Here is a 16338-nt window from a genome sequence, read left to right on the forward strand (position 1 = left end):
GCAGTATGAGGAGAAAGGGTTGGAAAATGGAGGGACTGGGGTGCCAGAGACAGATTCTAGCCAGGAGACTTACCAGCCAGCATTCCTTCCTGAATCATCCTCTCTGCCTGCCCCACCCCCGCATAGACTGCAGCCATGTGCTCTGGAGCTCCTTGTGTTTCATGGCTGCCTGTTATTGAAACATACAGCTTCCACTGGCCAGTTTTTGGCCAGAAACCAGCCAATGGGATTGTGCTGGAGGCTGGAGCAACTCCTAAAGCTTCCTCCTTCCCCTCTAGACTCAGTTTTTAAAGAAAAAACTGCCAGAAATTGCATTTCTGAATGGCGTGCCGGTGGGGCTCCCCATAGTGTCCATGGCCTGGATCCGGTGGCTTGGTGGTCCAGATCTGGCCCGCAGTCCATATTTTGCTCAGGCCTGGTTCCACATGTTGATCTCAGAAACAGACTAGGGAAATGTGTAGATTAAGTTATAATAAAGGGGAGGGGGCACAATTGGTTGAAAAACCTTACTGAAGAGTGGCTTTTAGTGGTTTACTACCAAACTTGGAAGACATATCTAGTGGGATCCCTCAGGAGCCTGGCCAAAGTCCACTGCTAGTCAACATTTTTATTAGTGGCTTGAAGAATGGAGTGGAGTGTATGCTTATAAAGTCCACAGATGACACCCAGGGCACATCTAGACTTGCTTTCACTTTCAAAAGGAGATATGCAAATTTGGTGCTAATTTGCATATCTTCTTCCAGTCGCTTTTTCGAAAGTGAAATCAGTTTAGACAGGGTTTTTTTGAAAGAGCCCCCCTTTTTCAAAAGAACCATTCTTCCTTAAAAAATGAAGTGTACAGGGTTCTTTTGAAAAAAGGGGGGGTTCTTTCAACCCCCCCATCTAAACTGCTTTCACTTTTGAAAATAAGCGCTTTTGAAAAAGCGATGCAAAGAAGATATGCAAATTTGGTGCTAATTTGCATATCTCCCTTCAAAAGTGAAAGCAAGTCTAGACATGCCCCAAGATTGGAGAGGTTGCAAGACCTTTGAAGGAGAAGATTAAAATTCAAAGTGATCTTGATGAATTGGAGAATTGGTCTGAAATCAACAAGATGAAATTCATTAATGATAAGCGCAAGTTACTATATTTCACAAGGAAAAACAAATGCACAACTATACAATGAGATATAACAACTGGCTACGAGGTAGTACTGCTGAAAAGGAAGAGTGATTATTGCGAATCACAAACTGAATATGAATTAACAATGTGATGTGGTTACAAAAAAGGCTCATTTTGTTCGGGGCTGTATTAATAGCAATGTTGTGAGTAAGACATAGGAAGTAATCTCCCTGCTGTACTAAGCTAAAAGGATTGTGTCAAGTTTGGGGCACAACACTTTAAGAAACGTGGGTAAATTGGAGAGAATTGAGAAGAGAGCAACAAAAAAGAAAAAAAGGATTAGGAATCCTGAACCATAAGGAAAGATTTATAAAAACAAAAAAACATACCTTGGTGTGTTTAATCTTGAGAAATGAGTGGAGACCTGATAACAGCCTCCAGCTGTGTTAAGGGTGTTATAAGGAGCAAGGTAATCCATTCTACTCCATGTCCACTGAAAGTAGAACCCATAGTAATCAGTTTAATCTGCAGGAGAGGAGATGTTGGTTAGAAATTCAGAAATAAAAATGTCTAGCTATCGAGATAATTAAGTTCTGGAATAGGCATTCCATGAGCACTGCAGAATTCCTATCACTAGGGCTACGTCTACACTGGCATGATTTTCCAGAAATGCTTAAAACGGAACAGTTTTCCGTTATAAGTATTTCCGGGAAAAGCGCGTCTACATTGGCAGGATGCTTTTCCGGAAAAGCACTTTTTCCAGAAAAGCGTCCGTGCCAATGTAGATGTGCTTTTCCGGAAAAAAGCCACGATCATCATTTTCACGATGGGGGCTTTTTGCGGAAAAGAAATCTGTGCTGTCTACACTGGCCCTTTTCTGGAACAGTTTTCCAGAAAAGGACTTTTGCCCGAACGGGAGCAGCATAGTTTTTCCGGAAAAGCACTGATGATTTTACAGTAGATCGTCAGTGCTTTTCCGGAAATTCAAGGGGCCAATGTAGACAGCTGGCAAGTTATTCCGGAAAAGCGACTGATTTTCCGGAATAAGTGACCAGTGTGGACACAGCCTAGGAGTTTTGAAGAACAGATTGGGCAAACATCTGCCAGAGATGGTCTAGGAGGTTTACTATGCCCTGCCTCAGCTCAACAAATTGGATTAGGTGACCTCTTGAGGTTCCTTCCAGCCTTACATTTCTGGGATTCCATGGCTTTTTACACTGGAGAAATACTCAGAACAATCAAATTATTCTTTATGGCTCAACAGCTGCAGTATAAACATATAAGACTAGCTATGAAATGAATTTTATGTGTGTTCTTTCTGCAGAAAACCATATTCTGGAGGATGTGAATAAATGTGTGATTGCCCTTCAAGAGGGGGATGTAGATACACTGGACAGAACTGCAGGTGCAATCCGTGGCCGTGCAGCCAGAGTCATTCACATAATCAATGCAGAGATGGAAAACTATGAAGCTGGAGTTTATACCGAGAAGGTATTGGAAGCTACAAAATTACTCTCAGAAACCGGTAAGCTTATTTCAACTAAGCTCTCCCACAATTTAAGTCTCTAAGCAGTTTAAATCTATATTTTCGAGTCCATCATTTAGAAGAGCATCTGTGCCCTCTCTGTGGGTGCATCTGCTTGTGAATGAATACATTTCATGTTTCAAAGCAAAACATTAAAAAAGACATGCTGACATGTTAAAAAGTACAGAAAAAATAAATCCAAATAATAAGGTTTATCTCAAAAACTCATGTCCTTTCCAAAGGCCTAAAAAACCCTCAGAATTAATAATGTTTCGGTGAAAGTACATTGGTATGACTGAGAATTCATTATATCATTTTAAAGGTAATAACATTTCATAGCTATTTCCATGTAGGGTATGTGCTGAATCCTAAACTTTTTGCACTTGTGTTTTCACTCATATACTTATTGACTGAAGTAGTTGATCTAGGCTTTGTAGTCACCAGGACATATCCAATTGTGAAAAATAACCAGTGAGCACATTCAAACCTATTTAGTAACAGAGAATATAAGTAACGAATATTGGAGTGAAGTAATCAGATTTGTTGCTGTGATATAGCGAATCCCTTATCACTGGTTGCATGTTTGTTAATTCTTGATATATAAATCAGTCCATAAAGCAAGCTAACAAAATACCATGATGTATGCATTATCATTTATTATTATTATGTTTCAATTGATCAGCATGGCTCCGTAAACAGGAAGGTAAAATGATAGTAGTTCTGCTTTCTATATCCCTTCACTGTGGTGGAGAGCTGTATCCCAGATTCTGACTGTACAGCGTTCAGTGTGTGTTCAAAACTAGAGTAGCTAGGAAGCAGCCTAGAACACCTCAGAAGGGTGGGGAGGGATAGGTTAGTAGTTTGAGCATTGGCCTGCTAAACCCAGGGTTGTAAATTCAATCCTTGAGGAGGCCATTTAGGGATCTGGGGCTTGGTCCTATTGTGAAGGCAGGGGACTAGACTTGATGACCTTTCAAGGTCTCTTCCAGCTCTAGGAGATAGGCATCTCCATTCATTTGAACTGGTTGCATTTGCCTTGCTTTGAGCTGTAGAGGGACATTTCAAAGGAGGATTTAGCATTTGGGAGAATTATCTGCACATAAGAGCATATACCCTTGCCACTCAGCCCACATCTGCCAAATAAACACCTCCCTTGCTTATGTTTGGATAAACCCAGAGAAAAGGGAACAAATGGGATTCGAGACCTTATTTTATGAGAGGAAACAAAAATAATTTAACTTGTTTAGCCTAGAAAAACGGAGGCTGAGAGGGAATTTGCTGCTTTCTGTCTATACATACATCAAAGGGGAAAAACAAGGGAATGAGAACAGTTACTGAAGTTTAAGGACAATGTTGGCTCAAGAGATGGGTATAAATTAGCCATGAGTAAATTTGTAATGGGTAAAGATAGCTTCCCCAATTATCCCCCCTAATATCATTATCTCATAGACACTAACTTCCCCCCTTCAACATCCCCTTCTAAAATCTAATTTGTCAATTTTATATGTGTTCACCATTTTTTGATTGTATCCCTTTGGTATATATGGTCATGCCAATTTTCTTCCACAATTTGATCTGAGGAAGAAATGGGTCTGGCCCACGAAAGCTCATCACCTAATAAACCATCTCGTTAGTCTTTAAAGTGCTGTGAAGTCCTGTCTTTTGTTTCAGCAAGACCAGACTAACATGGCTACATCTCTATTACTACTCTCACTGTAGTGTGAGTCCATAGAAAATCTTTGCATAGTTCTGAGTTAAGGAAATACAGTAGACTTCCGATAATCCGGAACCTATGGGATTTAGGTGGTGCCGGATTATCAGATATGCCGGACTATCAGGAGGTACTATTAGCTGGTTATATATATACTGTATACATTATATACTGTATATAAAGTGTTCTTAACCCTTTTTATTGTACATACTGTATACAGTATACTGTAATGTTTTAGGTTTTTTAAGTCTTTTTTACCCTTTTTGCTCAGTTCAGCTGCTGCCACTGTTACCTTGTGACTCATTTTTTGCCGAAGCTCACTCACTATGCTCTTGCCATTTTGATGCCGGACTATCAGGAGTGCTGGACTATTGGATGCCGGACTATTGGAATTTTACTGTACAAGACAATCAGAAAGTAGTTATTTTAATTCAGTATGTTTTATTGACTAATTCCATAGTCAATGGAATTTGTTTTATTTTATTGACTAATTCCATAGTCAATAAAAGATCAAAGCTTTTTAACCATAGCTTTAGCTTCAAAGGGAATTTCATTAGCAAAATAATTTAAATTCTAGCAAGTGGAGTTACAGAAGGAAAATATGACCTGTCCAGTTTGATTGGGTTCTTGGATCAGCAGACATTTCACAAGCCAGCAAAATATACTGAAGTTTATGTCCATTGATACCTTCATTAGTAAACTGAGAGATTTCTGAACAATGTGAATTTTCTATTAGATTGAACAAAATTAATTTTTGTATTTATGCTAACATTTCTGGCCCAACTTTATGTACAATGTGTCCAAGCCATCTTTCATAGAATTAAATTACAATGTTAAAAACATAATAAAATGGATCTACAACCGAGACATTAAATATTTCCATTGCACCATTAACGTGTTCTTTAATAAAGCCTGAATTATAACAAAGTGCTAATAGTTGTATCTTTTCTGACACCATCTGTGAGGACTTGGAAAAATTGGACCAAGTTACTGTATTGTAGAGTACGTGGACTCCAAATTACAGATACTTTATTTTAAAGCCTCTATTTCAGTTCATTCTGCACTATCCTTCTCAGGTACTTATATGTCCCCTATAACTATAGTATTTTAGTAACACATCCTTAATATATTTATCCTCACTGTGGGAAGGGAGGGCATTGTAGAAATGTATTGAAATGTCCTTTTCACACATTTTATATCTTGAAGAATTACTAGGGGTCACCAAATGAAATGAATAGGTAGCAGGTTTAAAACAAACTAAAGTAAGTTTTTCTTCATGCAGCGCATAGTCATCCTGTGGAACTCCTTGCCAGTGGATGTTGTGAAGACCAGGAATTTAACAGGATTCCAAAAAGAACTAGGCAACTTCATGGAGGTTAGGTCCATCAATGGCTATTAGCCAGGATGTGTAGAAATGGTGTCCCTAGCTTCTGTTTGTTAGATACTAGAAACAGATGACAGGAGAAGGATCACATGTTGATTACCTGTTGTGTTTATTCCCTCTGTGACATCTGGAATTGGCCACTGTTGGAAGACAGGATACTGGGCTAGATGGACCTTTGGTCTGACCCAGTATGGCCCGTCTTATGAAGACAGCACAATTAGGGGAAACTAAAGCAATAATTGTGTTAATACCACTTTTGTCCGATCAAGTATTGAGTTATTTGTCAGTAGATTTAGAAGGCATTGTCACCTCCAGAATACATACTGTATAATGGAGGCCCAAAAGGTAATGGGATTTCACTTTAATCATAGTGTGAGTTAGCCCTAGAACTGAGGTGGTAACCCAGTTTCCTAATTGCAAGTTCGCTGCTCTGTCCTCACAGTCGAAGTCCCTGCTTGTCTTATTCTCATAAGATGAAAGTAAATCTGACTATGTATCCATACTTTCATAGACTTTCACACTGAAAAGGACCACCTATGGTCCTCTAGTATGATTTTCAGCACACTGTAGGCCACAGAACCTCACCCATCCAGTCCTGGAGAAGGCCCAATATCTCAGGGTGAATTATTGAACTCTTCAAGTCTTGATTTAATTTTTTCAAGTTACAGAGAATCCCTCATTTACTCTAGTTCTAACCAGCAAATGATGTGTGTCCCACATTGCAAAGAAAAGCAAAACGAATAAATAAAACCAAAAACCACTGTGGTCTCTACTGATTTGACCCAAGGGAGGCGAATTCCTTCCGAACACTAAATACAGTGATCAGTATGGGGAAGAACAGAACATGAGAATGACCATCTAGCCCAGTATCCTGTTTTCTGACAATGGCTGGCACCAGGTGCTTCAGAGGAATTTAACAGAATAGGGCAGTTATTGAATGCTCCATCTCCTCTCATCCAGCCCCAGTATCTCCCAGTCAGAAGTACAGAGACACCAAGACCATCAGCTTGTATCCCTGACCGACTTGGCTGATAGACATTGATGGACCTAGTTCCTCAGCTAATTTTTTTTTGAAACCTGTTGAACTTTTGACCTTCACAGCCTGCTTTGACAACAAGTTATACAGGTTGACTGTGCATTGTGTGAAGAAATATTTCCATTTGTTTTAAATCTGCTGCCTCACAATGTCATTGGGTGACCCCAGTACTTGTGGGGTAAGTAATATAGCTTTATTCACTTTATCCACACCATTCATGATTTTCACAATCTCTATCATATCCCCTCTTTGTCCTCTTTTCTAAGCTGTACAGTGCCGATCTTTTAAGGTTCTCTTCATAACTGTTCCCTAATAATTTTTCCTGCTTTTCTTTATACTTTTTTCTCCAATTCTAATAAAACATTTTTTGAGACGTGATGACCAGGACTGTGTGTAGTATTCAAGTTGTGGGTGTACCATGGATTTAAATAATGGCATTATGATATTTTCTGTCTTATTATCTATTCCTTTCCTGATAGTTCCTAACAATCTGTTAGCTTTTTTTCTTTTTTTTTACTGATGCTGAACATTGAACAGATGTTCTCAGAAAATTATCTACAATGTCTCTAAGATCATTTTAACAGCTATTTTAGACCCCACAGTTTTGTATGACTGGTTAGTATTATGTTTTCCAGTACATGTTACTTTGCATTCATCAACATTGACTTTCCTCTGCCATTTTGTTGCCCTGTTTCCTGGTTTTGTAAGATGTCTTTATACCTCTTCACAGTCAGCTTTGGACTTAACATCCTTAGTAATGTTATATCATCTGCCAACTTTGCCACTTCACTGTTTGCCCTTTCATCCTGATTGCTTATGAATATGTTGAACAGCACAAATCTCAATATAGATCCTTGGGATTCTCTTCTTTTTCCTTTCTTGATGGTGAAAACTTACCATTTATTTCTACTTTGTTTCCTATCTTTTAATCAGTTACTGATCCATGTGATGACTTTCCCTCTTTTTCCATGATTGTCTACCTTGCTTAAGTCTTTCATTGGAAGATCTTCTCAAAGGCTTCCTGAAAATCCAAGTACACTGTATCCACTAGATCACCTTAATCCACATATTTGTTGACCCTCTCAGAGAATTTTGATAGATTGGTGAGAGAGGATTTCCCGTTACATAGGCTTTGTTGATTCTGCCCCAATGTATCATTGTCAATTATATGTCTGATTATTTCTGTTTAATTAGTATCGTTTTAACCAATTTGCATGGTACCAACATTAATCTCCCGGACTGTAAATGTCAGGATTGTCTTTGGAGCCTTTTAAAAAATAGGTGTTGCAGGATGTATCCAGCATTCATCTGGTACAGAGGCTGATTTGAGCAATAGGTTACAAACCATAGTGAGTAGTTCTGCAATTTCATATTTGAGCTCCTTCACAACCCTTATGTGAATACTATCTGGGTTTGCTGACTTACTACCATTTAATGTACCTGTCTCTAAACCTCCTCTATTAGCATGTCAATCTAAGTTCATTAGAGGGTTCATTAGATTTGTCAGCTACATAAAATGGCTCAGGGGTGGGAATCTCTCTCACATCCTCTGCAGTGAAGATCAATGTGAAGAATTCATTTATCTTCTCTGCAACAGTCTTGTCTTCATTGAGTGCTCTTTTAGTACCCTGAATATCCTGTGGTCCCAGTGATCGTTTGCAGGCTTTCTGCTTCTGCTCTTTCTGACTGCAATCTTCTTGTCTGTGTTCATACTTGCAATCTTCTACGAATTATCCTATATGTTCTGGGGGCTCCAGACTCTGGCTATCTCCACTGGCTATTCCTCCTTCTTGTCGGACTATTCACATTTTTTCTTCTTCCTTGCTCTCCCATCTTCTGCTACTGACTTCCTCCCAGCTTCATTTCCTGATTCAGCAAAATTATTCCTGAGATCTATTTCTCCTTCACTAGCCAGACACTTCCTCTGTGATGTTCTCGTCATCACACGCTTCCACTTGTCACTTTCCTCATCATCTGCTCAACTCTCTTTTGAAACTCACCCCTAGTTTCTAGTTGTGTCTCCTAACCTTAGATATTTCTCTTCCATAGGCTCTGTGAGGTGGCACTTCAGATATACAGGTGTGGCTACTGTGCTGCTGGCTGGCCAGTTGGCTGCAGGGAAGCCCTGGTTCCTATATCAAGGTCCAGCAGTAATCAAAGGTTCTGCACACCTTGCCCCCAACTGACTTTGCAAACCAAAAGCAAACCAGCAAGCAGATGGACTCTCAAGAAGTCACTGCTACTAAGGAACAGGGTCTAGCTTGGCTCTGTTCTCCTCCAACAAATTTCCAATCAAACTCCTTTGCTTTCAGGTCTCTCTGCTGTCTCCTGTGCCATTGCTTAGAAAGCAACACCCTGAAGAATAGGAGCTGCATTCCCGTGGAAGTACACATGACTGTGAGCCAGAAGACAATAACACAGGCATAAATGCTAGCTGTGTGCAAGTCAGTGGAGCTACACTGATTTCCACCAGTGAGGATCTGGCTCATAGTATTTAGTGCTTAGTGTAGTGTTTTTGCATCTGTAGTTCTAAAAACACATTGCAAAGGTTTGATTAGTCCTGCTTTACTGATTATTATATGGAGAGCCAGAGGGGCAAAGTGGCTTACACAACTCACACTATATATCACGGAGAGGTCTCCTAACTCAATTTTGTGCCCAGTCCACAGACTCATATTCCCCCCAGAGTGGGGATCAACAACGTCACAACTTCCATAACTGTGAAGCCGTACACAAAATCCCTCAACGACGCTTTCCTTTGGTTTCCTCATCTGTAAACTGATGCTAGTAATATCTTGCCTTACAATGGAGGTTAATTTAGTAATGTCTGGTAAAGCTTGGAGAGCCTAAAATTCAATAGAAGGATATTATTATGTAGGGATAGATACAGCCCTTAGACATGCATGTGGGATGGTAGCGGATTTGATGGTTGTGAGGGTAAAACAGTATGGTAAATCCCTAATCTGTTTTGTTTATTGAACAGTTAGTCATTTTTAAAGGGAGAGCTTTTGTAGGCTCGGGGAAACTAATTTAAATGATAATAGTGAGAAAAAATAGCACTGAACACTTCCTTGATTATTATTATTTACTCTTTCAGCGCTCAGCTCAAGAAATGCATCTGGCTTTTGCGCTGTAAAAGCCCAAATTATGAACTATAGTTTTTTGGGGGGGATTCCAGAGCTTTGGGCATTTTTTGAATTAGCTGTTCAAATGGATACTGGGCCAGATCCTCAACTGGTCTAAATCAGTGTAGCACCACTGGACTTCAGTGGAATTACATTGATTTAGACCAGTTGAGCAGCCATATGCTGTGATTTTTGAAGACCATTTTTATATTGGATGTATAAACCTCTGCTGATTTTAGGGAAGTGGTACCTATTTACTGCACACGGTCTGAATTTGATACCTGATTTCTAGATTTCATCTAATGATCTTCTTTGAATAATTTATAATGCATAACCCATACTTTCTTCATTTTACTTTTAATGGTGACTTTAAAAATAATTCTCCCGAAATATGTAAGATTTCATTAGGTATTTTTTTTTCTTGTTAAATGTTTCATTTTTTTCCTGGCTTTCCTGGCTGTGTTTAGTTGACTGGTGACCTTTATTCTTGTGCTTGTTAGAGCCTGTTCTGACCACATTTATCTCCCCAGTGTCTTTGATGCTAGCATTAATTAATGACATGCTTGTTAAATCCTCTTGTATAATGACACAGTTTCATTTCCCTTTTAAAACAAAGCAGATGCTTGACTCTCACTTCATGACAGTTGCAGATATCTAAGACAAAAACCATGAAACCATAAAGTCTAAATGACTTCTTGGAGATAAAACAGCAAAATTCATATGACTTTCAATGGGAGTTAATTGTAACCTGCCATGGGAAAATGAGGCCCAAGGGTTTAATTTTCTGTTTTGTCCTGTATCATATTATACAACAAATCATGGATTTTAGTTTTCTTTGTATTACAAGCTATTCCCTATATAGTTAGCTCAATGTTGTCTTTAGAAAAAATAGAACATAAAATGGTTATTAAGAATAACTTCAATAACTTAAAATGTGTCTCAGATGTATTTGTGAGCATCGTGTTAGTATTTTTTTTCATGTATATGCCACTAATTCCAATTTATAATAAGTGTAGCTATCAGTTGCCAGGTTGTTATTGTCTGTGGAATAAAACAAATACTTATTTTTTTCTTTTTATTTTGCAGAAATTTATTCATTTCTGTTTGCCATAGAGCAATATTATTATTTATCATTTCTATAGAGCCATCAATGTAAAAAGTAAGGTCAGGTGTTCACTAAGGTAAGCTGGAAGGTTGGCTTAAGGTTCACAATGCAGCTATGTGAAATCTGTAGCTGGAGTTGGCTTACTTTAAGCTTAACTTGGGGCCATCCTTACAACAGCAGGCCGATGGGAGCAAATGCTCCTATTGGAGTCTCTTACTCATTGTAACTACGAGGCGTATAGGCGCCGGCCGGAGCTGCCCTCAGTGGTCAATTTATGGGTCTTAACTAGTTCCGCTAAATCGAATGACAGAAGGTTGACCTCCAACGCAGCGAGTGAAGACGTGCCCTTATAAAATAAACACCTGCAACCATGACCCAACTATAAAGAGATTTAAATTTAAAGATAGAGAGAGAACTCCAAATAGTTTACACAGGTAGAAGCAGATGGATTTCCATTTGGATGTTAGTCAAGCTTGGCCTTGTAAATCATGTGGCTCTCTAGGACTACATCTACACCGCACAGTTATTTCGGAATAAGCTATTCTGGAATTGTTATTCCAAAATAGCTTATTTCAAAATAGCACATCTACATGGCAGAGAAGCTTAAAAATTACAAGGCAGGCTTCCCTATTGTAAATGTGCTATCTCGATTTAGAGCCCCAGGAAGAATAACTTAGAATGGTCCTGGTGAGGGACTATTTCGAAATAGTGGAAGTGGAGCATTTACACATGTCTTATTTTGAAATAGCTATTTCAGAATAGGCATTATTCTTCATAGAATGAGGTTTACAGAAGTCAGAATAAGCCATCTATTATTTCAAAATTATTTCAAAATAATGAAATTGCTGTGTAGATGCTCTCATAGCTATTTCGGAATAATGGCCGTTATTCCGAAATAACTTTGCTGTGTAGACACACCCTAGGAGTGGTTTAAAAGTGAGCAAAGGAGCCCAATCCAACGCTCATTGACATCAATTGAAAGAATCCCAATGACTTCAATGAGCATTCAATAATGGCCTTCATGAATATTCACATGGAAACTGTGTAACCTCTAGGGATACAAAAGAGCAAAGAGACAGGAGCAGGCAAAAGGAGTTTAGAGAAAGGCTAAGCAGGTCACAGGGAATGGGGTCAGTTATAGTATGGAATGAGGTCAAAGCAGTAGAATTCTTTGAGTCATAAGACTTGAATATGGATGATCCAGGGTCTTTGCAGATGCTAAAGAAAAAAGGAACATAATGGGGGAATAAAGGATAGAAACTGGATCTAAGATATATAGGTGTGAACAGGAACGCAAGTATAATTGAGGTTTACCAGGAAATGTGGGTAGAAAGGAAAAAGCACATTTTTCAGATGCACATCCTAAGAAAAACAACAACATGATTTCTGGGGGTCTTGCCATGCAGGGAGAAGCTAAGCAAAATTTCAAAGAAGTTTCATGGTGATTTCACAGGGGTAATAGTGAGTTTTGTAAGCAATGACAGAAAAGAGGGGGAGTGTTTGGGAGGAAAGAAGGTGAGCTCCATTTAAAATGAAGGGGTGAAAAAGATATCAAAAAGCAGAGTTATAATATTCCATGATGGCAGATATTTTCAAGTGATCCGTAGTAATTTCTTGTTTTGTTGTGCTTCAGTTGACTATATTTCTATTTGTGAGTTCCATCATTTCAGGACCAAGAGTTGTCTTCCAAGAATTCTTAAGAAAATCAAGGTACTGATTCAGTAATGCACTAAACCATGTTTTAAAACACTTTCATGAATCAGAGACAGAAGATCCAAGTAGCTCCACAACTAACAAACATATCTAATTTATCATTTCAAACAGCAGTTATACTAAAAGACTAGAGGATATCCTACGTTACACCCATATCTTAAAACAGTGTATGTAATAATCCTGAGAATTATAAACCAGAGAATTGTGCTTCCGTACTATGAGGAACAGAGTGGAAAACCAGTCAACACAGAGCTATAAAGTGAGTAAATAAGTAAAAGAGACTGATAAATCAACAGGGCTTCTGTAAGGTTAAATTATAGTGGCTTTATCTGTTATCATATAAAAATTTTAAGAATAAAGTTCAACACAAAAATAGACTCAATGGATAAAATTTAATTTATTTAGATTTTTTTAAAGATTTGACGGTCTTTCACAAGATGCTGTTTGGGAAGCTGATAAACAGGGGACGAAAGGGAAAGTCCTCTGGTGAATTGAGAACAGTTTAAGAGATAAGAAGCAAAGAATAAATGGCCAGAAATCAGCATGGAAAAAGATTAATCCTGAGATGCCATGTTGTTAGCACCATGGACAATGTTGAATAATATATTAATTAACAGGTCAAGGAAGCAAAATTTGCCAGAAGGAATATACTGAGAGAGCTGTCATGACTAGGTAAGAAGGACCCCAAGGAAGGTAATTGTATTCAATTTCACAAAGTAGAGAAGTCATTTAAACTACTTGCATGCACACTGATGGGTTCTGAGTCAATGCAACCTCTCAGCAATATCTAGGCATTATTATGGACAGTTTGCTGTAGATCTCTATTCAGTGCACAGTAGCAATCAGCCAATGGATAAGATGTTAGGCTGTACATTAACTAGGATATTCATGAATACCCTGAGTACTGCTTTCAGTTTTGATCACCACAGCTCAAAGACCTAGAAGAAATAGAAAATGTCAAGCTTAGATCTCTGTGAATATCTGATTTTTCTGATTCACTGGCAGTTCCAAAAAAAGTTGTTTGGGGTCAAATGAAAACCATTTTTTTTTAAACTTTGGAGAATCATTTGACTGGCAACTAAACATTTTGTTTCAGGCCCTTTTAACATTTTTTAACTAATACAAAGGAAATGAAGGGCTAGATTTATCAAATGGAGAAGAAGGTGATAGGTTTATAGCCATTAGCCTAAAAGTTAGTGCATTGACTCTGGATGTGGGAGACCCAGCTTTGAATTCCCAGTTTGAGCCAGAACTTGAACAGAATCCTTCCTCCCTCCCAGATGAGTTCCTCAGCCACTGGATTGTAGTGTATTCTGGAGTGAGTAACTCTGTCAGGGTATGTCTACACGACCACCCTAGTTCAAACTAGGGTGGTTAATGTAGTCATACGAACTTGCAAATGAAGCCCGGGATTTGAATTTCCCAGGCTTCATTTGCATGTTGCCGGGAGCCGCCATTTTTAAATGTCCGCTAGTGCGGACTCCGTGCCCGCAGCTATACATGGAACGAGGCGTACAGATAGTTCGGAATAGGAAGCCTAGTCCGAACTATCTAGTTCGTGCCACGTGTAGCTGCGGTCACGGAGTCCGCACTAGCGGACATTTAAAAATAGCGGCGCCCGGCAACATGCAAATGAAGCCCGGGAAATTCAAATCCCGGGCTTCATTTGCAAGTTCGTATGACTACATTAACCACCCTAGTTTGAACTAGGGTGGTAGTGTAGACATACCCTCAGTCTCTCCCTATTGAAACTGTTCCACTCTGTATCTGTAATTAAATATTCACTGGAGCATAGACTGGAAACCAAATGTCCCACATCACAAGAGAGTGTCCTAGCCACTAGACTGTGGAGCCATTTTCCCTCTTTCTGACTATTCAAGAGATTTGGGAACCCAAACTTAGGACACTTGTGTCCTAATCACCATGTACCTCAGTTCTCCATCTGTAAAGTGGGGATTATAATATCATCTCCCCATATTGTGAAAATAACATTCATGAATGTCTGTGAAGGCTCTGATTACTATAAGGAAGAGTGCCATAAAAAGGCCCTTGAGGAAAATTGCAATTCTGTATTCAGAACAAGATGTGGTAGCTGTGCAATAAATAAGACATGGAGTCATGCATAGCATGTTGTAGATAAAACAAAATAGAATTTTGAATAGTTATGCACTCTGTAGGCAGCATTCATGCTTTAGACCGAATGCAGCAGTGATCCAGTAGAAAAAGTAGTATATCACCAGGTACGTCATAAGGCCCAGGCGTAAGGGGCACTAATTAAGGTTGCATGGACAGCATTAATACTGGCATTTCACAATTGATAGCTCTTGACTTTGCAATGGCAACATGTTTGTTTATTTATTTATTTTTACCATTTTTAATGTGTATGTGGGGGGGGGGAGAGACTGAGAGAGCGAGAGAGAGAGATGAGGTTAGATATAGGGTGATTTTTTTCAAAACCACTTTGATACTTTGGAGTACCAATTTCTATTTATTTTTAATAGGAGTTGGGCAACCGTTGGGCACTTTGGAAAATCCCAAACATAATAAGCACATGTGTGTCTATTCAAGTATTGAAAGCACACTACAAAGACAATTTCTCTTATATTTCAACCAGCATATTTCTGACTGGACTCAAAGCCCTTTGAATCACAGCTATTTGTTTTGAAAAATGACAACGTAACATACTGCACTGTCGTACTCTGTTACAGTATTATGGTAAAAAGATTTTTTTTTAATTACCCACGTAAGGATCATGAGTAAAAATTTGGAAAATAACACTTTTACTACTCTTATATTGAATTAAGATGCAATATTGAAATGTAAATACTTATAATATGACAAAGAATGTACACTCCTTATAGAACCAAACTTTGACAAACATCTCAGGCTAAATAAGGTGTCATGTTCAATGCTATACTCATTGCTCAAGCCAAATCGGGAATCTATGCCGTCTTTTACAGAGAAGGCCTGATAAACAATTGGGAATACTTTTTTGAAATACTTGTTTGAAATAATTAGATTTCCCAATAGACTGTTCTTTCCTCAGGTAAGCAAATTAATAATTAGAATATACAGTTAGAGTAGGGGAAGTTGTATTCTGAATTAACTTTTTTTTGGCTATGCTTTGTGACATTATTACACTATATCCCCTTAAACCTGGATAATAATTTACTAGGCAGTGGATCATTCATGTAATTTTCCTTTATTAATCTCTTCCTCTTGGTTTTTGTTGATAATCCCATTGATCACCCTTAATAATTCTAGTCCATTCACATGATGTATGGTGCTATATGCACATGTAAACAAATATCCATCCCCTGGTAGCACAACTACACCATTTCTGCTGCATCCAGGCTCCAGCAGGATCTACCTTTCTTAAGTTATGGAACATTTAGCATTTTACATTGGTATGTCTACACGTAAAAGTATATGTTTGGGAATAAAAAAATGTAGGCCATACTGACAAGATAGGGGAACTCTATTCAAGTAAGAAGTGCTCCTGAGAAAGATCTTAGGGTTGCAGTGCATAATCATATAAACATGACCAACCTCTCCATGTTGGAGAGCTAATTTGATCCAATCTGAGTAGAGAGGATTTGGCACTGGCATGACCACTACTATTATTATCAATGATTTAG

At 38.6% G+C, this 16338-nt stretch overlaps 1 protein-coding gene across 4 annotated transcripts in view; it reads left to right on the forward strand.

Moving 5' to 3' along the window:
- Window positions 1-16338, forward strand: part of CTNNA2 (catenin alpha 2) — a 781078-nt gene that overhangs the window by 694217 nt on the left and 70523 nt on the right. For all 4 annotated transcript variants that reach the window (XM_075930970.2, XM_075930969.2, XM_075930972.2 and 1 more), the window contains one exon: window positions 2426-2626. In XM_075930970.2, coding sequence (XP_075787085.1) covers window positions 2426-2626 — 201 coding nt within the window. The remainder of the gene's footprint in view (window positions 1-2425; window positions 2627-16338) is intronic.

The sequence above is a fragment of the Pelodiscus sinensis genome, chromosome 4 (genome assembly GCF_052426305.1).
Source record: "Pelodiscus sinensis isolate ZL-2025 chromosome 4, ASM5242630v1, whole genome shotgun sequence".
NCBI classification, from domain to species: domain Eukaryota; kingdom Metazoa; phylum Chordata; order Testudines; family Trionychidae; genus Pelodiscus; species Pelodiscus sinensis.